Consider the following 25,976-nt stretch of genomic DNA (forward strand, 5'->3'; position numbering starts at 1 on the left):
GGATGAGGTCAGCCCTGCACAACTGTGAGTGGTCACCCAGCCACAATAGGAGAGTGTACATGGCCCACAGCAGGGACACCCAAGGGCACCTTGCTCAGATGACTAGGGGAGTTTGCATTACTGGGCCCCACATGACACATTCTGCATAAAGTCACTCTTTCAAGACTGGAAGACTGATCTATCTAAGAGATAGAAATAAACAGAAAATTGGGCATAATGAGGAGACAGAGGAACATGTTCCAAGTGAAAGAACAGGACAAAACCTCAGAAAAAGAACTAAATGAAATAGAGATAAGCAATCTACCAGATAAGGAGTTCAAAGTAATGGTCATAAAGATACTCACTGAACTTAGGAGAAGAATGGATGAATACATTGAGAACTTCAACAAAGAGATAAGAAATATAAAAAAGAACCAATCAGAGCTGAAGAACATAATAACTGAAATGAGAAATACACCAAAGAGACTCAGCAGCAGATTAGATGATGCAGAAGGATGGATCAATGCCCTGGAAGATAGGATAGTGCAAATCACCCAAGCAGAATAACAAAAAGGAAAAAGAACTTTAAAAATGAGGATAATTTCAGGGACCTCCGAGATGACATCAAGTGCACTAGCATTCATATTATGGAGGAGGCTCAGAAGGAAAAGAGAGAAAGAAAGGGATGTGAAACCTATGTGAAGAAATAATGCCTGAAAACTTGCCTAACCTGACAAATGAAACAGGCATCCAGGTCCAGAAATCACAGAAAGTCCCAAATAAGATGAACCCAAAGAGACCAAAACACATTATAGTCAAAGTGTCAACAGTTAAAGATAAAGTAAGAATCTTAAAATCATTGAGAGAAAAACAGCTAGTTACATACAAGGGAACCTCTATAAGACTATATCTGATTTTTTAGCAGAAATTTTACAGACCAAGAGGGAAATGGCATGATATATTTAAAGTGCTAAAAGGAAGAAAATTATAACCAATAATACTCTCCCCAGTATGACTATTACTCAGAATTGAAGATAAAGTAAGGAATTTCCCAGACACGCAAAAGCTGAAGGAGTTCATCAATACCAAATCAGCTTTACAACAAGTGTTAAAAAGATTTCTTTAAATGGAAAAGGAAGTTCATAACTAGAATTAAGAAAATTATGAAAGAAAAAATCTCATTGGCAAAAGTAAACATATAGTAAAGGTAGTGGATGAACCACCTATATAGCTAGTATGAAGATTAAAAGTTAAAGGGAAAAAATCATCCATATCTACAACAATTAATCAAAGAATACACGAAATAGTAAGATGTGAAATATGATGTCAAAAACAAAACGGGAGGGGGGAGATGCTATACTTTTAAAATATGCTTGATCTTAAGCAACTATCAACTTAAAATAGGTGCCATATACATAGGATGTTATACGTAAACCTCATAGTAACCACAAACCAAATACCTATAATAGACACACAAAAAATAAAGAGAAAGAATGCAAGCATAACAATAAGGAAAGTCAACAAATCACAAGTGAAGAGAACAAGAGAAGAAGACAGGAAGAGAGAGGAGTTACAAAAACAACCAGAAAACAATCAACAAAATGGCAATAAGGACATATCTATCAGTAATTACTTTAAATGTAAATGGACTAAATGTTCTAGTCAAAAGAAATATAGTAGCTGAATAGATTAAAAAACAAACAAACAAACAAACAAAACCAAGACCCATCTGTATGCTGCCTACCGAAGGCTCACTTCAGATTTAAACACAAACGCAGACTGAAAGTGAAGGGATGGAAAAAGATATTTCATATAAAAGAAAAGTTGTGTAGCAATAATTACATCAGAAAAAAAAGGACTTTAAAACAAAGACTGTAAGAGAAAAGGATATTACGTGAAAATAAAGGGATAAATACATCAAAAGAATATAACACTTAGAAATATATGCGCCCAACATAGACGCACCTAAGTACATAAATCAAACATTAACAGACATAGAGGGAGAAATAGTAATACAATAATAATAGGAGAATTTAACACCTCACTTACCTCAATGGAGAGATCATCCAGACAGAAAACTAGAAAGGAAATATTGGCCTTAAAAAATACGTTAAATCAGACGGACTTGATAGATATAGACAAAGCATTTCATTTAAAACAGCAGAATATACATTCTTCTCAAGGGTACATGGAACATTTTCCAGGAGAGATAGTATGTTAGGCCACAAAACACATCTCAGTAAATTTAACATTGAAATCATCTCAAGTATCTTTTCTGAACACAATGGCATGAAATTAAAATCAACTACAAGAAAACTATAGAAAACACAAACACATGGAGGCTAAACAACATGCTACTAAACAACCAATGGGTCAATGAGGAGATTTGAAAAAAAATACCTTGAAGCAGGGGATCTCTGGGTGGCTCAGCAGTTTAGCACCTGCCTTTGGCCCAGGGTGTGATCCTGCAGACCCCGGATCAAGCCCCACATCAGGCTCCCTGCATGGAGCCTGCTTCGCCCTCTGCCTGTGTCTCTGCCTCTTTCGCTCTGTGTGTCTCTCTGAATAAATAAATAAAATCTTTTAAAAAAATACCTTGAAGCAAATAAAAATGTAAACACAACAGTCCAACATCTATAGAACACAGCAAAAGCAGCTCTAAGAGAGAAGTTTATAGTGATGCAGACAGACCTATCTCAAGAAAAAAGAAAAAATTCAAATAAACAATCCAACCTTACACCTCAAGGAACTAGACAAAGAACAAAACCCAAAGTCAGGATGGCTCAGCTGTTGAGCATCTGCCTTTGGCTTGGGGCATGATCCCGGGCCAGAGATCGAGTCCCACCTCGGGCACCCTGCGGGGAGCCTGATTCTCCCTTTGCCTATATCTTTTCCTCTCTCTGTGTGTCTCTCATGCATTAAAAAAAAAAAAGTTAATAGAAGAAATAATAAAAATCAGATCAGAAATACATGAAGTAAAGACTAAAAACAACACAAAAGATCAGTGAAACTAAGAGCTAGTTCTTTGAAGGGATAAGAAAAATTGATAAACCTTTAGCCAGATTCATCAAGAAAAGAGAGTTCAAATAAATAGAATCAGAAATGAGAGAGAAGCTCCAACTGATACCACAGAAATACTAAGGATAATAAGAAACTACTTCAAATAATTATATGCCAACAAATGGGACAACCTAGAAGAAATGGATAAATTCCTACAAACAATCTTCCAAGACTAAATCAAGAAGAAATAGAAAACTTGATTATACTGATAGTTATTTATGAAATTGAATCAGTAATCAAATAACTCCAACAAACAAAACTCTAGGAACAGATGGCTTCACAGATGAATTCTATTAAACACTTAAAGAAGAGTTAATACGTATCCTCCTCAAACTATTCTAAAAACTAAAGAGGAGAGAATGCTTCCAAATTCATTCTGTGAGACATTAACATTACCCTGATATCAAAACCAGACCATACCACAAAAACAAAATTACAGGCCAATATCCCTGATAAACATAGATACAAAAATCCTCAACAAAATATGAGAACCCTGAATTTAACAGTACAGTAGAAGGATAATATAGCATGATCAAATGGGTTTTATTCCAGGGATGCAAGGATGATTCAGTATCTGCAAATCAATGTGATCACATTAACAAAAAGAAGGGGAAAACTATACAATCATTTCAATATATGCAGAAAAGGCATTCTCTGAAATTCAACCTCCAATTGTGATTAAAACTTTCAAAAAAGTGGGTACAGAGGGAATGTACCTCAATATGATAAAGGCCATCTATAACAAATCTACAACTAACATCATATTCAATGGTGAAAAGTTGAAAAATTTTCCTCTAAAATCAGGAATAAGACAAGGATACCCACTCTCACTATTTTTATTCAACATAGTATTAGAAGTCTTAGCCACAGAAATTTGACAAGAAAAAGAAATAAAAGACATCCAGATTGGAAAAGAAGTAAAAGTGTCACTATTCACAGATGACATAATAGTATGTATAGGAAACCCTTAAAATTCTACCGAAAGACTATTAGAATTAATCAATTAATTGAGTAAAGTTGTAGGATACAAAAATAATATACATAAACTTGTCGCATTTATGTACACAAATAACAAAGTATCCAAAAGAGAAATTAAGGAAACAATCCCATTTACAATTGCATCAAAAGGAATAAAACACTTAGGAATAAATTTAACAAAAGAGGTAGAAAAAAAATCTGTTGCTCTGAAAACTGAGGAATTGTTGAAAGACACAAGTAAATGGAAATGTATACTTTGCTCATGGAATGGAATAATTCATTTTAAGATTTCCATACTGCCAAAGCAGTCCTCACATTCAATGCAATCCCTATCAAGATACCAATAGTATTTTTCACAAAATAGAACAAATAATCCTAAAATTTGTATGGAACCACAAAGACCTCAAATAGCTAAAGCAATCTTAAAAAAAGAAGAGCATAGATGGAGGTATCACACTCCCTGATTTCAAACTGTACAACAAAGCTATAGAAATCAAAACACTATGGCACAAAAACACACACAATGAATCAATGGAGCAGTATTAAGAGTCCAGGAATAACCCCACATTTATATGATCAATTAATCTTCAACAATAGTGGCAAGAATATACAATGGGGAAAAGGTAGTCTCTTCAATAATAGATTTTGGGAAAACTGAACAGTTACATATGAAAGAATGAAACTGGGCCACTTTCTTACACTATATACAACAATAAATTCAAAATGTAAAACCAGAAACTATAAAACTCCCAGAAGAAAGGATGTAAGTCTTGGACATGAGTCTAAGCAATATTTTTTTGGATCTGTCTCTTCAAGCAAGGGCAACAAAAGCAAAATTAACAAATGAATTATATCAAACTAAAAAACTTTTGCATAGTGAAGGAAACCAGCAAGAAACAAAAAGACAACCTACTGAATAGGAGAAGATGTTTGTAAATGATATAAATGATAAGGGATCAATATCCAAGATATATTTTAAACCCCACACAGCTCGATATCATAAAACAAACAGTCTAACTAAAAATATGGACAGAGGACCTGAATAGTTACTTCTCCAAAGAAGACAGACAGATGGCCAACAGATACATGAAAAGATTCTCAACATCACTAAGCATCAGGGAAATACAAATCAAAATCACAATGGGATACCACCTCACATCTATTGGCTATCTCCAAAAAGACAAAAAAATAACCAGTGTTGGTGTGGATGTGGGGAAAAGAGTACCCTTCTGTCCTGTAGGTGGATGTGCAAAATGGTACAGCCACTATGGAAAACAGTATGGAGTTTACTCAAAAAAATAAAAATATAGAACTATCATGCAATGCTGCAGTTCCACTTCTGGGTATTTACCTGATGAAAACAAAAACACTAATTTGAAAAAATATATGCACCTCTAACTTTACTGAAGCATTATTTACATTGCCAAAATAAGGAAGCAACCCCCCCCAAAAAAATAAAAAAATAAAAAGGAAGCAACCCATGTGTCCATTATTAGATGAATGGATAAAGAAGATATGATGTATACATACAATGTAATATTACTCAACCCTAAAAAAGGAATGAGATCTTTCCATTTGTGGCAATATGGATGGACCTAGAGGGTATTATACTAAGTGAAATATGTCAGACAGAGAAAGACAAATACCATATGACACCACATATAGGTGGAATCTGAAAAACAAAATAGAAACAGACTCATGGATACAAAGAACAATCCTGTGGCTGTTGGGAGGGGAAGGGAAAGTCTGGCCAAAATAAGGGAAGGGAATTTAAGGCATAAACTTCCAGTCATAAAATAAATAAGACACAAGGGTGCATGAACAGCATAGGGAATATACTTAATAATATTGTAATAACCTTTTTTGGTGATAGATGGTAGCTAGATTATATGGTGATCACTTTGTAATGTTAATAAATGTTGAATCACTATGTTGTATACCCAAAACTAATATAATATTGTATGTCAACTATACTTCAATTAAAAAAATGCCTTAACAAATACAGGTTCTCATTTTTCCATCACCCTAATCCAAAGATCCAAGAAGCCTTTCAACCAGGGCTGCACCTTACCCCCTTCCTAGCCTCTTTCTCTCTGTTCATCCAGCCTTTATCAAATATTTTGCATTCTGGCTGTATAATTTCATGTAAACTCTCATTTGGACCTGGGTTAAACAATCCAGGGAGTTATAATAATTCTCCCCAGTTTAGGCATGTCAAAAAGTTTAAGAGATTGTACCCAAGTTCACTTAGCCAGTAAGTAGAAAGCTGAGTGCTTTGATTCCAAGTGTCACGCTCTTTTTTTTTTTTTTTTTTTTTTGAGTAGTCAGCTAACAGGCAGGAAATTACACAGGACAGGACTGCCTTCTCTCACTGATGGTGGTTGCCCCTCCAGAAAGTTACTTTCTCTCTTCCACTAAAAGTTACTGTACATTTCCTTCAGTTTATCCAGAAGGCCAAATAAAGCAGTGGCATCAGGCAAAAGTGGCTCCTGGAATTCTGCATCATTTCTGCTTTGACTTCCTTGCGATCTGGAAAAGAAGTTGTTCTGCTGGCAGCATTGTCATCATCACACGATTATAAAAGGCATATGTTTATCCGTTTTTCCTAGGAGAGAAGGGAGGCAGGGCAGCTTTCCTCCATCGCAACCCTGTGCTGCAATCTGCCAATTCAGTCACACCTATGTCCCACAAATCATCAGACAGAGATGGCTGTGTGAGTCTTCACTGTGAACATCAAACATACTGCCTTAAAAGTTCCATGAGTAGGAGCACCTGGGGGCTCAGTCAGTTAAGCGTTTGACTCTTGATTTTGGCTCAGGTCATGATCTCAGAGTTGTGAGATCAACTCCCACATTGGGCTCCACACTGGATGTGGAACCTGCTTAAGATTCTCTCCCTCTGCCCTTTGCCCCCTAAATTTTTTTTTTAAAAAAGAAAAAGTTCCATGAAGAGATCTGAATGCCTTTTTTTTTTAATGTGGTAGAAAAGACTTCTTAATCCTTGTTCAAACATTTTCCCAAATCCTCTCATATTGATATTAAAATGTCCCCAAATTTCACCTAGGAATTAAGTCTACGTTATTTAAATTGTGTGATCAGAAGTTGACATTGGAGCTTAAACAGACAGATTGTGGCGTTAGTGGGACTGTGATATTTGCCAATTCTTTTGGCCACATTTTGAGGTAGAATTCTAAAATTTAGGAGCTAATTATATAAGACAAATAATACAGCTTCTGTAGGATTCATGGCAGAGGTCTGGGAGTGGAATGCCATTGGTTTGGCACACTATCAGTTAAATGTGGAATTGCCATGTAAACTCCTATTCTCTGCAGACAAATTATCATCTCATGGTCCTGTTGCAAGCATTGATGAGATGCCCCCAGGAAAGAAATAATGTCCAAATATCTCCCTGATGGAAAAGTTCTGTTCCATGCATTGCCAAAAATCAGATAAAAATGGAATCTTCTCCAATCAGAGAAAGATACTACCCCCCACCAGCTACATTAAGTGAAAGGAAGTCCATTTAATTCATAAAAGCTAAGGAAGTAACACCAAACCACTGAAAGATGAGTTTAAGTAAAGAAGCCAAGATGAGTTTGAGTAAACAAGCCAATAGGACAAGCTATCATACCTGTACCCAAAATACATTCTAACATTTGTGATGCTGACTTTTACAAATTATTTACCAAGACCTTCTTTCTCTCATTGAACATGATTACCTTTCTCCCATCACTCCCTGCAGCTGACCTCATGCCCACCATTAAACAATGCCATGTTGACTGGTGACAGTGGAACACTCATTGCTTTGGAGAGTTTGGTTTTCCCCAGTCCTCCACCGAACACTGAGATGAAGTGAGGCAGAGCGTGTGCCATGCTGAGGGGCCCTATAGGGTTTACCTTGATTCTTTGCCATTTGGGGCCACATAGTTCTGTCCTATTATATGGTAGCTAAAAATGGGCCCTAGATTTCAAACTCAGTTCTAGTAAGTATTGATTTAACTTCAATGTATCATTTTCCTCTGAAACATGGGATTAAGGAACAGCACTAGCCTCAGTTGCTGGAAGAATTAAATGAGGGAAAGCATGTAAAGTGCTTAGCTAATGTCCAGAACACAATTAACCATTGTAAATGTCAACTAGCATCATGGTCTTCATGATAGTCACTATCATTATTATTGTTATTTTTATTACTAGCTATTTTTATTGTAGCATGGTGCCTGATATACATGGATATGGATATGTGTGTATGTATGTGTGTATATATGTATATATACATGTGTGTATATACATATATGTAGTATACATATGCTAATTTTTATATATTATCAAAAAGTGTTGATATTTGTTATTATCTTTCTTCTTCACAATAACTCTCTAAGTTTTATTATCCCCACTTCAAATGGAAACTAAAATTCAGATAGGTGAATAAACCTGTCTAAAGTCACACAACAAGTAGGAAGTAGATTCAGGATTCAACGTCAAGTTGATTTCACTCATGTGGACTGGATAAGATTCCTTGGTGCCTTTTCTACTCTGCACATGCCTCTGTTACTTCGTGTGTCACATGGTGTCTATCATTGCTGGCATTCCCCATCACCCCATACTGTTGGCTCTTGGCTGACTCTTTCATCCCCAGCAACATCCACACCATCTGACATATGATAGGAGCCCAGGAATTGTTTGAGAGATTGTTTTGAATAAGTGCAACACTGTTAATGAGCTCTGTGTCTAAAATGCGTCTGTCTGCCCCATCTTCCTTCTGATCATCTATCAGTTTGTCATTTGAGCCTTTGGAGTCTAAAGATCCTTTTTCTGAGTGGGGGTATCTTTGTCAGCTTTTACATGTACCCACTTCATCCTCTATGGGTAAAAATGCAAAGAAAGAAAAGTAGATGGCTGACAGAGCTGTTAGCACTTTCAAATGCTATTTTTCAAGATGTTCCCAAAAAATCGCTCAGTGTGGCTGAGCATAAATAACCGTGTTAGGAATTGTCCTTGGGAGGCCATCCCCATTGAGGAATGTTGTCAGTCCAAAACAAAATAAATGGACAGCAGAGATTTTCTTTGGAAGACTTTGTCCATCTATATGCTATCTCTTTCATAAAGCAATATGAATAAACAATGCTTTTGTCAAGGCTAATTTGCTTTTATGCTTGGGAAAGTAGCAATCAAGATGGACGACTACATTTTCCTTATTTTGGCATAACTTCAGCTTTGAAATGTGTTTGTAATGGGTCTGCTGCTGAAAACTCCCCTCAAGAACCTCAGCCTAGATTGACAGAATGCATTTCTTCTCAAGGCTTTAGTACTTAGGGCAGAAAAATGTCCTTGTTTTCCCTTGCAGACTTCAGTTTTATGAGCCTCTTTTTATGATGTCATTAGGAACTGTCTAAGTTCTGGGAGAAGTGATCATTCTTTGGATTTTTCCAATATTCTGCTGCATAAAGTTTGTTGGACTCTAACTCTAGGCTAAAGAGGTATTGTCTATAACCACTGGGTCTTCTTGCAAAACCTCAAGACTATGGAGTTAAGAGGCATTGAGTGAGTCCTAAAGGTGATTGTGATAAAAGGGACTACACTTGATGGTAAGGTCTCTCAGTGCTGATTAGCAGGAAAGAATCTACTACACAGACATGATGGTTTTTCTCTCCATCTCCATGGCAACTGCAAGGCCAGCAGCTGCCAGTAAAAAATGAGAGATATCACTTATCCAGTTTCCCAAGAATCCCATGTAGTTATGAGATTGGAGCCCCAACATGAGGCGGAAAGAGGTCAGTGTAACAGACCTCAGGGTGCTGATATGTAACCTTTGCTGCTTGGTATCTTCTAACATGGCCTTGAGGACCACTCTTCAGCTATGAATTAACTTCCCTCACTCTTTCTTTTGCTCTCAATAAGGGCCGTGTTCAAATGGAGATGAGAATATATTTTGTGGCCATGTACAGTTATACAGATCTTCTTGGATTCATGGTTGCTTGTTTCTTTTCCATGGAAAGGAGAAAAGAACAATGATCCTGTCCCAGCCAACTCAACCTGATGGCAAACTGCCTCATCCATCAGACTCTCAGCCTAAGGATCACCTTCTCTGGAAAGCCAATCCTGATTCTCTCAGCAAGTGTTCATGTCTCATACACTGCTGTTACAGCATCTGCCTTGATGTTTCCTCAATAGATCTTTCTCCCCAGTGGTTATAAGCTTCAGGGAAATAGTCCACATCCTTTCATCATGATCCTCTCAGTGCCTAACACTAAACCAGGCACAGTGTTGGTGGTAGTAAATATTTTCTAAGTGATGGTGGACCAGCAGCTAAGTTCTCACATCTCCATGGCCTTTTCATAAAGTCTACCCAAATCATATGGCTCACAGTTATCCCTGATTGAGTCCAAGAATGATAAGAAGCAAAAGGAAGCCCCCTGTGCAACAGCTTTGAAGAAGTAAGATTCTTTCCTTGATCATTACTAGCTCTTATTGAGCTCATCAACCTATCGTGTTATTTCAGAGGCTTCCATCCTGCTTCTCCTCCTACTTCCACCCACAGTGTGTTTAGAAAGCACCTCATGGTGGACTGAACCCAGCCAAAAAGCAGGAAATCATTATACTAAGAGGCTCCAGAAGGAACCAGTACTCAAAGGTTGCTGGGTAGATTTCTACAACCTGTGCTCATTTACATGGAAAAATAGAATCTCACTGTTCTTCCAGAACTATTTCATCACCTGTCCGCTGCCACCTCATGACTGAGTTTTAGCTGCATTGATACTTAATATGGACATTTTGACAGGCCATCCATTATTCACTCAACTCACATATATTAAGTATTTACTATGTGCCAAAAATTATTCTAGACAATAATAATTCACTAAGGGTATTAAGACAGACCTCATGTCCCAGGAGGAAAGATAAACAACAAACAAATAAATTTCACTATTTCCATTAATTGTAATAAATATCACCATGAAGTTTAGCTAGGTATTATAAAAAAGTAGAATAAGGGGATTCAACCTAGAGAAATAAAATTTTGAGGCTGAAATATAGAAGATGACAAGATGGCTGAGAAATACTTAGGGAGGAAGGGGGTAAGAGGAACACTTATGATAGCCCCTAGATAGGAAGAAGACTGGCATAACACAAAGGCATCTCCAAACTCTATTCAGAGAATTTACTATATGGTAGCAAGAAAGAAATATCCTTCTAGCTAACTAGTATGTGTGTGTGGAGGGGGGCAGTTATTGAAAGGAAAACAAAAGAATCTCAAAGGAGCCAACAGGAGGAATAGGTGGTCTCTATGAGAATTGGAAAACCAATGAAAGAGCTTCTTTCTGTGACTCTAAATAACTTTTCTCTTCTTCCCTTCATCCTGCCTTCCCATTTTTTCTTCCTCCCTCTGCTAGTCTCTACCTCTATCCTTTCTCTACCTCTATCCTTTCTCTACCTCTTTCTCTTCTTTGTCACATGTCTTCTTCTTTCACCTATTCCAATATGGCAGCTACCCATGAGTCTACATGATCTTGCTATTTCGCTCCACTGCTAATTGCAATCTCAATACCTCTCAGTTCATTTGCCTGAAAGAGTAAATCTGGTTGATCATTGGCCACTGAATTGAATTAGTTGGTTGACTGGGGTCAGATGCCCATGTACTACACATCTTTTTTTTTTTTTTTTGCCACCCAGAATTGGCAAACCAACTCATGTCCCATGTGATCCAGGTGGAATTCTACCCTTACTCACTGGGATGAAGGAAATAACTCATACCTAAGCAACTCAACATAACATGTCACCAGCCATAAAAGGTGGCTCAGGTTATGTATATAAGTCAGACTTTGGGTGAGAACTTTGAGATAAAAGACATTACAAGAGGAGATATTCACCGTCCTTTAGATAACATGATGTCATGTGATAAGGTAGAGATCTCTAGCAACCTTTTTGTGACATTAAGGGGAGCCAGAGTGAGCATGGGGCTAGCCCAAAGGAACCCAAACCAAGATTTGGAGGAAAAATTCAGTTGTGGTGGTATCATCTGAGTCGTGATTCCAGCCTTGCTGGAAACTGGTCCACCCCAGGACATTTCAAACCAATAAATTCCCTTCATTGTTTAAATCAGTTCCAAGTTGGATTTTTCAATCACTTACCAAAAAAAAAAAAAAAAAAAAAAAAGCCAAACTGATATGGCTTGCCCCTCACCTGATCAGTACAGGCCAAGGCTAAGGAAGGCAAGTTCATATTTCAAGTGGGAAATGATTCTTGAAAAGGTGATCAATTCAGAGCCTATTTAAGGCAGTCGGGCAACTTAGAGGTTTAAAGAAGCAAATAGCATGACTAAAGCATGTTACTATTACAACCGAACTCATAAGCAAGGAAGGAAAAAATAGAGGTCAGTTCTGAATTGCTTTATCTTCTTTTCTAAAGAATTTTAATCATGTTTTTCATCACTTCATTAATTTTTTTCAATTTTTCTTGAAAACAGTAACTATTCTTTCTACTATTCCTTTTAGAAATAGCTACAGGCTATGTTTGAAACATCTCAAATGAGCTCCTCTTGAATTATTCATGTGAGAAAATCTCTACGTATCCAGAAATAGGGTGTCTTTCTGTCTCCAAACTTAAAAACAACTGATTGCATTTTGCTAAAAAGAAAAACCATTTCAACTGAAACCAGATTTTAAAAAAATATCACCCCATTTTTCTTTCCACAAATCAAATTTGCTGGAGAAAATGGGGGGGGTGTGATTGCACTACAATAAAACATTTGACTCTTTCTTACTATATGTTTATGAATATATCTCTTACCTGTCAGAGATTGTAAATAACCAGAAGGCAGTCAGCCATCTACTCAACTAAATTGAACATTTTTCTAGCACAATGCCACAATATCTGAGCCAAATTTCACCAGTGGTAGATATTATTATAACTCTGGGCTGTAAGGTGAAAACCTTCTGTATAAATCAGGTCTCTATTTACTCCTCTGTTCATACTTTTCTTTTTCTTGATAAGGAGCGCAAATTTCCCAAGTTTGTATCCAAAGAAATGGAAAACATGTACATTGAGGAGCTGAAGTCATCAGTCAACCTTCTCATGGCCAATTTGGAGAGCATGCCAGTGTCCAAAGGCGGCGAGTTCAAGCTTCAGAAACTCAAACGCAGCCACAACGCTTCTATCATCGACATGGGCGAGGAGAGTGAGAACCAGCTCTCCAAGTCAGACGTCGTGCTGTCTTTCTCCCTGGAGGTAAAAAGTCCTAAACCCTTGAAAGTTTCCTGCCACAGCCCACAGGATATGGGTGATTAGATCAGCTTGCTTTCCTCCTTGCACCCCAGGAGCAGTTATTAAAATAACAGCTTGCTAAGCATAGGTCAACTAATCAGCAAGTGATTCCCCATCTCCCATGCTTTCCTTAAGGAAATGCAGTCTTAAGAATCACGTCCTAAATTTAATCTTGCATTATTTTCCATCTTAAAGTAGCGCTCAATGATATTGTGAAGACCTTATACAATTTAGAAGGTTTAAAATTTTGGCATCCTGTGTCACAGTTATGAGGGGAAATATCTAGCATCATTTGGTGCATTGTAGATTTTCTTTCTTGTCATCTCTCCTGTTGGCTACATGATAGAGGTCCTCTTGTTGCCGTGGAGCCTTTTCAGTTGACTTCATCACTCAAAGAAAGAACCGGTTCAGACTGGACTGTGGCAGAATGCTCCACATGTCAATAAATTTCTTTATAACTTCTATTCACACGTTTGCCTTTCATACATATAATTTAGGGAGTGGATCTGATCTGGCTATGTTGGAATTGCCCGGGAAGCTGGTTCCGTGTGCAGATTCCTGACATCACCCATACCTATTGATTCAAATCTTAACGGGGGTGGGGGAGTACAACATGGTCCAGTCACTTTGGAGAAGAGTTTTTTAGTTTCTCAAAAAGTTAAACATAAAATTACCAGGTGTAGAGTACAACTTTACTCTTAGATATCTACCCAAGAGAAATGAAAACACATTTGCCCATAAAATCTTGCTCCCAAAATGTTTATAGCAGCATTATTCTTACTAGCCAAAAATAGAAACAACCTAAATATGTATCCAAGGGTAAATAGACAAAATGCAGAACATCCATACAAGGGGTTACTACTCAGCAATTGATAGAAACAAACTACAGATGTATGCTTTGATTTAGATGAACGTCAAAAACATTCTGCTTAGTGAAAGAAGCCAGACACAAGAGACCACATGTTGTTTGATTCCATTGATATAAAATATCTAGAAGAGGCGAGTCTCCAGAAACAGAAGTTAGATTAGTGTTGCCCGGGGCAGAAGGTAGAAACGGACATTAGGGACATTACTGGGGGAGATAAAAAATGTTCTAAAACTAATTTATAATGATAGTCATTCAACTTAGTAAAGTTACTAAAATCATTGCATTGTACACTTAAAATGGGTTAATTATAAGATATGTAAAATATGCTTCAATGAGGTAAAAAAAAAATAAAAAGAATCTCTGGGTGGAGTTTACCACGAAATTACCATTACCATTACCATTACCATTTTAATGAGCCACCCAGGTGCTTCTTATGCCCTCCAAAGTTGAGAACCATTCACAACTTACTAAAGCTCAGAACCCCACAAGGATTTTATGATAGACCTAGATTTGGGGAGACCAAGAGAATAGATCAAATTTCTGTAGATTTAATTAGGATTTGTAAAGACTAAATTAATTTTCTAGAACATCATTAAGGCTTGCTGTGAATTAACTGCAGATAATTTGTTTTACTGTGCTTAGTTCGGATCAAGATAGTCATATTATAGTGTTTTCAACATGTATTTTGCAATTGGAAGTGGCAGTATTCAGTTAAATATAGAGCACTTGGTGTGTGAAAAAATCATCAGTGTAATTTCACAGAAACTTCCTTTCTTTCTTTCTTTTTTAATTCTGCCACCTGAGGTACTGAGTGCTTTTCTTCTTAGGTGTCTTTGAATTTGATTATTGCCAATTAGAGGTGGCAATTTATTCCCTATTGCCTCTTGTCTTTCTACAGAAAGTGGGAAAAAAGTGGTTTATTGATTTTCATGAAGTTTTTAAATCTATAATTTCCTAATTCTTTATCACTACTCAATATTATACAGCTGATTATCTGAAATATAGATGTGAGTGAGTCCCCAACCATACTCCCATGTGTACATGATTCAAACAGGCTTTGACTTGCAAGCATAAGTACAGAATGAAATGCCCTCGGGTTCCCAAATACTCTTTACTTGGAACACTAAATTGCACATATACTAAAACTGTCAGCAAAATCATTGTGCATCTGTATGTTGGGTGCGACAGTGAGGGTGGCAAGAAGAGGGAGATAGAGGACTGTCATCTCATCAGGGCAGACTGGGTTTGAATTTGCAGGTTAGTACAAGACAGGTTTCATGTACTTACAGAATTGCATGGCTACAAAGGTCATGATAGAGCAGTTAACTGCAGCAAGAGAACTGAGGTCCAGGCTGCCCAGTGGCCCGGCCTTGGCCAGGGGAATACGCTGATGAAATATAATGGGCACATGTAGAGCACCATAATGCCTGCTTTGCATCATTAACTCCGTGAATCGTCACAACAATCTTTTGAGCCATTTGCAGATGTGGAAACAGCCTCAGAGAGGTTAAGAAACTTGCAAATGATTAGGCAGCTGTTGAAGATGCAAACGCAGGATTCACACTTCGATCTTTTAAATCACACACACACACACACACACACACACACAAAATCTGTTTTCTACAATGCCTCCAATTTCTTTTCATGTGTATGTTCTTCCCACTGTGAAAACTTACAATTACATACATCATCTTATTTGTTCCTCACACAACAGCCACAGAGAGATACAGGACATATATTATTCACATTTTAAAGATGAAGAAACTGAGACTGAAGAAAAGTGGAGTGACTTCAAGGTCAAGTCATTTGCGCAATGTCACATGAGTAATACAGTGGTTCTCAAAGTATGGCTTCTGGATCATCAGCATCAACATTAGCAGCACCAGGGAAAATATTAGAAATAAAAAGTCTTGGGCTGTTCAGAAAAGCTCTGCTTATTAGACACTCTGAGGGTGGAGCTCAACAGTTTCTGGATTTAATAAGCCCTCCAGATATTTCTGATTTGCACTAAGTTTGATAACCACCGGACTAGTAAGCAGCAAAACTGCCTTGATTCAAGGCCAGCTCTATTGTACTTCCTTGGATCAAGCCACTGAAGCTGTGTACACACTGGGTGTTGTATGTAAGTGATTAATCAATTACATACGACTCCTGAAGCCAATTTTGTACTGTATGTTAACTAACTAGAATTTAAATAAAAATTTAAAAAAAAAGAAAGAAGTATACATTTTTTGCACAACCATATCCTTCTCTATGTGTCACGCCATTACGTCTTTTGGAGTACAATTGAGTGATATTTTTATGTACCTTGCTTACTATAGATCCCTGATATAGGTCATTTGTTTCAGATTTTTGAATCAGTATACCTGTCCCAACCTCCCCTCCTGCCCTCTCCCTTCTGACACATTATAGGACATACCACTAAATATGAGAATAGCGGGTGACTGAATGGACTCTAAAGGTAATGGTGGGAGGTGCCAGGAATTGTAAATGATATATCTTGGTCCAGCAAAACACTAGCTTTTTCCCTCAGTCTAGAACAGAGAGTGTGCAGCTGCAGGCATGTTTTTGTTTTGATTCAGCAATGTTGGCCTGCACAGAGTTTGTGTATTTTATTCCTCCCTTTTTGGATTACTGTCAAAATTTCAAAATCAGATTACTGACTTTGATTCTGATTCAGATTTCCATTTTCTGGTAGGAAAAATTGCAGTATCTGGCAACTGCAGACTAAGGAAAGACAAGGCAACAATAGGCTGAAACTGACTATGGACTGTTCCATTTAGATGGAGCATATGCTCTCTTATGTTGCTCCGACCCCACTACTCCCTGCTGCCTCTCTGACTCTAATGCTGAATGGTGTTTGCCCTTTATCTTAGCATTTGTCTTATGAGTTATCTCATTGTAAAGAGAAAAGTGAATCTCTGGGCCTTCATCTCTATCAGGTTCTGAATTCAAAGCTAGACTATTTTTTTTAAAGAAAATAAGAGAGAACCTATTTATTTGTAGAAATTGAAAATGATCCTATGCATTCAGCCCAGGAAAAAAAGCAGACTATTTCACATTACCTGTCTGGCCCCTGTGAGCATCTGAGGTAGTGAGGGTTGTCTTTCCAGCTGAGAGGCAATAAGTTATACTGTGAAGAACTGCATCTTCATGTAAGACTGGTACCAGCCTAGCTGAAAGAAAACTGATAGAAGCTACTAGATACCTTTTGGGTTTCTGTAACTTCTTCCCATCTATATATTTTCTTCTGGGTGATGCTACCCAGGGGCTTTGGCAATAACCTCCACCATGTGTGATTCTTCTTCTAGGTGGTGATCATGGAAGTCCAAGGCCTCAAGTCCTTGGCTCCAAACCGCATTGTATATTGCACAATGGAGGTGGAAGGAGGAGAGAAACTCCAGACTGACCAGGCCGAGGCTTCCAAACCAACGTAAGTTCAACTTCTCCACGGTTCATCTTCCAGAAGGCTGTTCTCATTGGCACCATTTTGTCTAGCTCCAAGTTAAAGGTCTGGTTTCCCCAGAAGGTTCTGGAAGGCATTTTCCAAATGAGATGACTCAATTAGATTTTTTTAAAAGATTTTATTTATTTATTTGAGAGAGAAAGAGAGAGCATGAGCAGGTGCAAGCAGGGTGGGGAGAACCTTGGGAGAGGGTTCTGAGCAGGGAGCCTAGTGCTGGACTGGATCCCAGGACTCCGGGATCACACCTAGACCAAAAGCAGACACTTAACCAACTGAGCCACTCAGGCATCCCAATACAATTATATTCTTATTTGGCAGCCATAATAAAGATTCCAGTTCCTTCAGAGCAGAGAACAAAAGGAAATTAAAGAAACAATCTCCATTCTGGAAGCTTTATGTATTCACCTTAGAGAATGTACTCACAGCTTCAATCCTTTGATACAACATACAGGCGTTTGATATAAATTTGTTTTATTAGATTTACTAAATAATATTTGGTTTGCGGTATAAGCAAGTTTTTCAAAATCTTTCTCTACGTGCCACAGTTATGACTATGTCAGTAAAGCAGTGAGTTGTATTAGATACACTACATTAATTCGTTCGGTCAACACATATTTGTCAGATGCTCACTGTGCATGTACAAGGTGGTGTTGCCCAGTGGAAAGGACGGTAGTCACCGCTGTAGCCCTACAGAGATTACCGTTGAATAGAAAGATCAGAAATATAATCATGTAATTATATAATTACAAACAGTTATAAATGCTGAAAAGGAAAGAGTGCTTCAAAAGGAGGTAGCAGGGGACCTAAATCACTTTGTGGGGACAGAGTCAGAGCAGGCCTTCTTTAGAAGTTATAAAATATTTGGGCTAATAGTGTAAAAGTTGAACGAGGTGAAATGGGAGCAGAAAGATCATTCCAGGCAGAGTCAGCTTGGGTAAAGGCCCTGTAGTCAGCAGATGCTCTGTGGGAAAGCAGAATTTAAAGGCCACTGCTGGAGCTAGAGTTCAGAGAACAAGATGTGCCATAGGTTGCCAGTAAGGCAAGAAGGGATCACACTATTAAAGACCTTGCTAGACCATGAAGAAGAAAGTACAGGGATAGGTGATTAGATGTGTATTTTAAAAAGATCACTGTGGTTGCAGTGGAGTGAGCCAAAGCTGATGCGGGACACCAGCTAGGATTCTATGGCAGTGGTTCATAAGAGTGATGATGACCAATTCATTTGGGTCAGTAGATTCTCAGGCCTCAACAATTCTGGAGAAGTCATTGCTTTTTTTCCCTCCCTATCCACTGCCTCTTTCCCTTCCTTTTCTATCTCAACTAAGCCAGTCTAGACTAATGAGCATGCTTTTTTTTTTTATTATTGTTAATTCGTAAAAGTCATAAAAAGGGTAACCCCTGATACGAATGTATTACTACCTCCCCACTCCCAGAGCATTATGAGCTGTTGAGCAGAACATGTTCAAACAAAATAGTTCAAAGAAAGCACTGAATGTTTCTCAGACTAGAGAATATCTGAGGGCATTGTATGCCTTCAAGTGGTTCTTTGCATGAATAGGCAAAGGCCTCAGATGCTCGGAAGCTGGGCAAAATTAATGAATGTAAGCAAGAAGCAATGGAACCCAATACAACTTGTCACACACTCCCCCTTTTTTTAAAAAAACTTAGTTTTAGGGATCCCTGGGTGGCGCAGCGGTTTGGCGCCTGCCTTTGGCCCAGGGCGCGATCCTGGAGACCCCGGATCGAATCCCACGTCGGGCTCCCGGTGCATGGAGCCTGCTTCTCCCTCTGCCTATGTCTCTGCCTCTCTCTCTCTCTGTGTGTGTGACTATCGTAAATAAATAAAAATTTAAAAAAAAAATTTAGAAAAAAAAATAAATAAAACTTAGTTTTAAACTGAAGATGAATGCCATTTCTTTTTTACTGCCTGCCTTTGATAAAAATCCTAATTTTTCCTGCACCTCTCACCATGATCTGATCATTATCAATGCTATTATGTTATGCTGCATTATTTATACATGCTTTTAAAAATGTGTCGTGGGGGGGGGAGAAAAACCTATTTGGTGTTACTGCAAACTTTTTAGGTGTTGGGCCCAATATGGTGTCATAGGATAGAGAAGAAAGGAGAAAGCTCTGATTATTGTAATAGGCTGTTGTTTCATATGAACTATTTTAACTTAAAAAATAATTCATATCATTTTATTGGGTTTAAAGGTTTCAGCTGCCAGGGTAAATGATGAGCTGATTTTCATGTGCTTATGAATGTTTAAAACAGTTTCAGATTACAAATAAATATAGAACACTTCGGTCTACCTACTTGAAATACTCATATTTCACATATATATTTACTCATATCCACACATGTGCATTATTATGTCCATATTAATAAACATTTCACACTGAAACATTTTGCTTTTCTAGACAAAAGTATATATTTTTTTCTCTTTCATCAGTGAGCAGGTATTACTAAAACCTCACAGAGGATTTGCTTGTTTGCTTGTTTGTTTTTAAATATAATAGGAATGTAAATTTCGTGTCTAAGTTCAAGTCAGATCAGTCGAGTGCTGTGTGAAGAAGGGTTCTGAGGTCAAATCAATATTCAGAGGAAAATAGTACATGAAGAACCTGTAATGTCTGCCATAGGAGAGGAAGAGGTATTAAGTGCCCTGTATTTGCCATTTCTATAGTATCCCAAAGAGATATACCCAGAGTTTAAAATCTAGCAATGCTTGTGTTTCTTGCTGTCTCTTCTTTTAGCCTTTCTATATCAATTCTCTTTAAACCTCTATTCATCTTCCTTCTAAATCCACAATTCTTTCCCCAATTCTCTTCTTTATCTTTTTCTTTGTCATAGTTCAGTTCTGGAAGTTTTTCTCTGCTTCTGGCTTTATCTGGTAGTATGAAAGACTGCTACTTGATTTTGATTACCCCAAAAAGTATCCTTTTGAGAGTTATCTTTCATCTATCCTAATAAATCCACTTCATCATCTGACAAGGTTAGCCCTTTTCCTGCCTTACTCACCTTCTGAGTCTTGTCTTTGACTATTCTTACAGCCTGCTGATGCCCCTCGTTTATTTATATATTCTAAAATCAAAATTCAATTCAAGCCAGTTTTGTTACTCATTAATTCTATTGTTGCTACTACTAAGTATTTTACCCAATAACTGGAAACCAACATCTTATCCCTTCATGTGTCTACTAGGAACTCAACTTTTGTTTTGTTTAGTTTTTACCACATACAGTTACAAATCCAGTACATTGCATAACCCAGTTTGTCCAGGTGTGGCTTTTTTTTTTTTACTCTAATGTAGAGACAATTCTGATAAAAACAAGGGCAAGGGGAACCCTGGGTGGCGCAGCGGTTTGGCGCCTGCCTTTGGCCCAGGGCGCGATCCTGGAGACCCGGGATCGAATCCCACGTCGGGCTCCCAGTGTATGGAGCCTGCTTCTCCCTCTGCCTGTGTCTCTGCCTCTCTCTCTCTCTCTCTGTGTGACTATCATAAATAAATAAAAAAAATTAAAAAAAAAAAACAAGGGCAAGGAGAACAGTACCATGATTAAGCTTGGGAAATGCAAGACATTGTATCTTTTTCTGAGTTATTCAATGTTCATGGGCATTTAAAAACCTTTGATGATTTCCAACAGTACATAAACCTATTTAGCTTTGTTTATTCATGAGTTTCCCAAACTTATTCCAACTAATACCTATTAGCATCCATTGGAAATGCTAGTCTATATTGTTCAAACCTAGTAGTGGAGGCTCCAAGCTCTCTCTCACCTCCTTAGCCAACACTGTCTCTTCATTTACAACCAGGGCTCTGCCCGCCATGATCATTTTGGATGAAGTACATAATATAAGAATGCTGTGTTCATGAGTTAACTATACTTTGTGATTGGAAAACCTGGTGTATGTGTGAGCATGCACATGTGCATGTCCTCTGTTCATCCTTCATTTTATCAATCTGTGAGCTTACATGTGGGATGTTTTCAAGCAGATTATATATCCTCTCAATTCAGTTGTCCTCCTCTCCTGGGTTTTAACGTGGAAAACCAGGAAAATATACTATCACAAGTTTTCAAGCAATATATTTATTTCAAAGAATATTGCCTCCATTTGTATCATATTGTTTCTGCTTCTGTGGGGAAAAGCAATGGAGCTGCTGAGGCAGAAGTAATTGAAATCATGTTTTTAGGCAGGCAATCTCAGGAAGACATGAAAAGGGAGAAGAGAAATACTTTGTGGATTCAAGAGCTCAGATATATTTGTCCACCTCCTATGAAACAGAGCAGAAGACTTTTCTTCCCATGCCAGGTGTTTTTCAAAAGACAGCACTCTTAGCTCAGCTGATAACAGAGATTATGTTAGATTTTATCAAGACATGGCTTTGAGTAAAATCAAATCATGTGATAAGGAAGTAACCACTTTTCCATTTGTTTATCAGTTCTTCTGATCAGGACAAGGAGAACATTTTTATTTGGTTCTAATAGATCTTTAATACCTGCTCTGGGGCTACAGCCATGCATGACATCAATCAAACTTTGGCCTCATGGAGTGTACATTCTGGTAAAGGGCATAAGCAGTAAATACATGAACAAATAAATGTGTAAAGTAATAACAGTTTCTAATTTGTCTTACCTTCTACTCATGGCTGATGGTACTGCTTCGTCTTCTGCTTCAGTGACATAAGTGTTCTTTTTTAAAGAAATATATTAACATTTAAAAGTCAATTAATTTAAATAAAATATATTAAGTGAATTAATAGCCCAGGTGGTACCTGGGTATGACAAAAAAAAATGATCATGGAAGTATCCTGTGTTGATATGTGGGAATAGAAAAGGTGGGGAAGATGGTATGCAAATTACTTTAATTTGGGAAAATTAATGTAAGGAAACCGAACATATTCAATGAGTGGAAGATATACTCCAAAGTGACTTACTCAGTGGATGTGTACAGTAATAGTTACCTTCTAAAGGAAGCAATCCCAGAGGGTTAAATACCAGAGAAATTTAAGTGATTGGGCTAAAAAGAAAGGTACTTTCAGTGAGGAGTCCAATATTGTGCTAAAATATCCAAAACTATATTCTTCTGAATGGAAACCAAGGATGCTACTTGACATTTGGTTATTTAACTAGTTTATTATTCCCTGACAAGCCACGGGCTGTGTGACGTATGGATTTCATTATTGTCAGGAATTAGAAAACACAACCAAACTGTTTCCTGCCTCTTTCCAAGGGAAGAAGAAAATAAGATGCCCTCGCTGGTAAATCTTGTCATAACCCTAGTGTTTTTCAGTGGTACCTTATCTACTGAGATCACATTAAAGCAAAAAACAAAAACAAAATGCAATGACTTCCTGTAACATTTTTCTTCTGTGAAATATATTATTTGTCCTAATGGCAACTCAAAATGGGCCAGGCTTATTACGCTCAAATTACTCATACAAATGGAGCTGCATTTAAGCTCCCCCACAGTAAGTCAGTTACAAAGTCAGAAAAGGAAGTTGTACTGGCCAATTCTTTGCCTCGTGTATCATCTTAATGGTACTTCCTGTCTCAGTATAACCAAAGATGTTTTCAGTGTACTGGACCTTGGAATGATTTAAATGGAAAATAATATTTTTCCTGAAATGCTTCTTTGAAATTTAGATGCAAGAGAATGATATAAAGGATAGGCACTTGCATTCCCTTAACAAGCGTACATGGGTTTCTTTCATTGTATCCACCTTGTGCTGAGGCTATAGCCATGAATGACATAGATCAAACTTTGGTCTTGTAGAGTGTACATCCTAGTAAAGGACTTAGGCAATAAACAAATGAACAAATAAATATATAAGATAATAGCATATTGCAATTTGGTTCTAAAAGAAATGAACAGGCTGCTGCAGTGAAAAGTGATGAGGAGGTAGGGTACTGTCATGCCCAAGAAACCCTGCTCAGAGTAGGTAATGTGCCAATTAATACCTGAAGTATACTAAGAAACATTTAATCCAGTAATTCCACTCCTGGGTATTCATCCAAAGAAAATGAAAACACTAATTCAAAAAGATATATGCACCCCTGTGTTTATTGCAGCATTATTTACAATAGCTAAGGTAGGGAAGTGACCTGAGTGTCCACCCATAGATGAATGGATAAAAAAGATGTGGAGTGTGTGTGTGTGCATGTGTGTGTGTGTGTGAATATTACTCAGACATAAAAAAGAATGAGATCTTGCCATTTGTTTTTTGTTTGTTTGCTTGTTTTTATTCATGAAAGACACAGAGAGAGAAAGAGACACAGGCAAAGGGAGAAGCAGGCTCCATGCAGGGAGCCGGACATGGGACTCGATCCTGGGTCTCCAGGATCACACCCTGGGCTGAAGGTGGCGCTAAACCACTGAGCCACTAGGGCTGCCCAGATCTTGCCATTTGTAAGGCAACATGGATGAACTTAGAAGGTGTAAGTGAAGTAAGTCCATCAGGGAAAGATGAATACTATATGATTTCACTCATATGTGAAATGAACAAAGAAAAAAAAAAGACAAACAGAAAACCAAACTCTTAAATACAGAGAACAAATGGGTGGTTTCTAGAGGGGAGATAGGTGAAACAGATAAAGGGAATCAAGAGTATGAGCACTGAGTAATGTATAGAGTTGCACAATTATGTTGTGCACCTAAAACTAATATAATGATGTGTGTTAATTATACTTCAATTTAAAAAAAGGATAAAAAAGAAGAAGAAGTACCAAGGAAAATATGCCAGGCACAGGGAATAGCAAGTGCAAAGGCTTTAGATTGGGAAGGAGCTCCATGTATTCTGGGACCAGAAAGAAGAGCAATGGTATAGATTAGTCAATGATGGGGAACATGCTACCAGAAGAGACTAAAGAGCAAAGCAGGGCCAGACAACTCAGGGCCTCCCAAGGCACATGAAGGGTTCAAACTTTATTCTAAGAACATGTGTTACAGGATTGCAGGGTCCTTGTCTCACGGAAAGGATGAATCTTGGGGACACAAAAGCATAAAGTGAAGTGAAAGTTTATTAAATGAAAGTGAGACCAGAAAGGAAAGAAAAAGCTCTCTAAAGTGAGAGGGGTTCCAAATGGGTAAATGGGTTGCCACTAAGGACTTCTTGGGTCTGGTCTTTTATTGAAAACTTGACTAGGGAGCTTGGGCCTTAAGATTCTTGTGCCATCTTGGTTTGAGCAAGGGCTACTGATAACACCCTTAATGACTTACTTCATTGAGGTTTGGTCATTTTCTGTATTTACACTGTAGCCACCAAAGAAAAACACTCCATAACATCCAGGGCCAGATAGTCTGGTCTATTCTTTTATCTCTTATTCACTCTGTCTTAGCACTTCTGCCTGCCAGGAAGAGTTTCAGAGCCTGGTCTGGGGCCCCCTATCTCTCCTTGCCTAGACCTTAACCCTTTCCTTACTCACATGGAGAAGCTGACAGAGAGTTTTAAGCCAGGGAGAATATGATTGGATTTCTGTCTTGAAAGCTAAAGTGTCTTTAAGGATCAGAGTTAATTTGGAATGAAGGATATATTGGTCAACAAATATGGAGCACGTACTATTTCCCAGTACTATTAGGGTTGGGGAAATAATAAACAACTGACCCTTGAGATAGAGCCACAGAGCAAAGCTGGTGGGAAAAATCCAAGTGCCCCAGACACAGAGTGATATATTTTTCAGGAGTCACTATAGCTTTCAGAACTGCAAAGGCCACCTCATGGCAAAGGAGTGAGGCCTCCTGAGAATCCCCTCCTTTCATGTTTACTCTCTTGAAACTCCATGTTCAAGATCAGTCCAGGAGACATTTATGTTATACTGAGTGGGCACTTGGCTACCATTTCTCTTGTTTTTCCTTTCTGAGAAAGAGGCTTAGCTTCTTTCAGAGTTAATTAAATCATAAATGGTAAAGGCCAACACTGACCCAGAAATTCAATTTTGCTAGGCTCCCAGAAGATGTGTGGGTTGGGAAGAAGCAAAATTATAATTACAGTTTTGGATGCTCAGAGGCTGCCCGGCCTCCCAACCCAGAAAGCTTGGTCTAGAAGCCACAACTTTTATTGAAAACCAGTTTGTGTTTGCTTGTGAGCTGGAGAGCGAAAGTAGGCTGGCTGATAAAATAAGAAACAATAGGGTAGATGATGGAAAGGAATGGGGTGCTATAGAGACCAGGCTTCAGAGATGGAGCTCCTAATGCTACACTCTGTCATAAATTTGCTATCCCCATCTTATACAGCTTACCAAGCTTTCCAGCTTCACCATGTTCTGATGAGTGGTATCCAAGACCACTTCTCCCGCAGCAATTCTATAGGTTATTTATCCAGCTGACCCAGGCAAGAACTATAATGACAGATCTTGTGGCAGAATTTT

General features: G+C 38.0%; 1 protein-coding gene across 6 annotated transcripts in view; it reads left to right on the plus strand.

The window, feature by feature from the left end:
- The window catches only part of CADPS (calcium dependent secretion activator), a 466,408-nt gene that overhangs the window by 213,491 nt on the left and 226,941 nt on the right, over positions 1-25,976 (plus strand). For all 6 annotated transcript variants that reach the window (XM_055344208.1, XM_055344212.1, XM_055344209.1 and 3 more), the window contains exons 5-6: positions 13,005-13,238; positions 17,454-17,575. In XM_055344208.1, coding sequence (XP_055200183.1) covers positions 13,005-13,238; positions 17,454-17,575 — 356 coding nt within the window. The remainder of the gene's footprint in view (positions 1-13,004; positions 13,239-17,453; positions 17,576-25,976) is intronic.

The sequence above is a fragment of the Nyctereutes procyonoides genome, unplaced genomic scaffold (genome assembly GCF_905146905.1).
Source record: "Nyctereutes procyonoides isolate TBG_1078 unplaced genomic scaffold, NYPRO_anot_genome, whole genome shotgun sequence".
Taxonomy (NCBI): domain Eukaryota; kingdom Metazoa; phylum Chordata; class Mammalia; order Carnivora; family Canidae; genus Nyctereutes; species Nyctereutes procyonoides.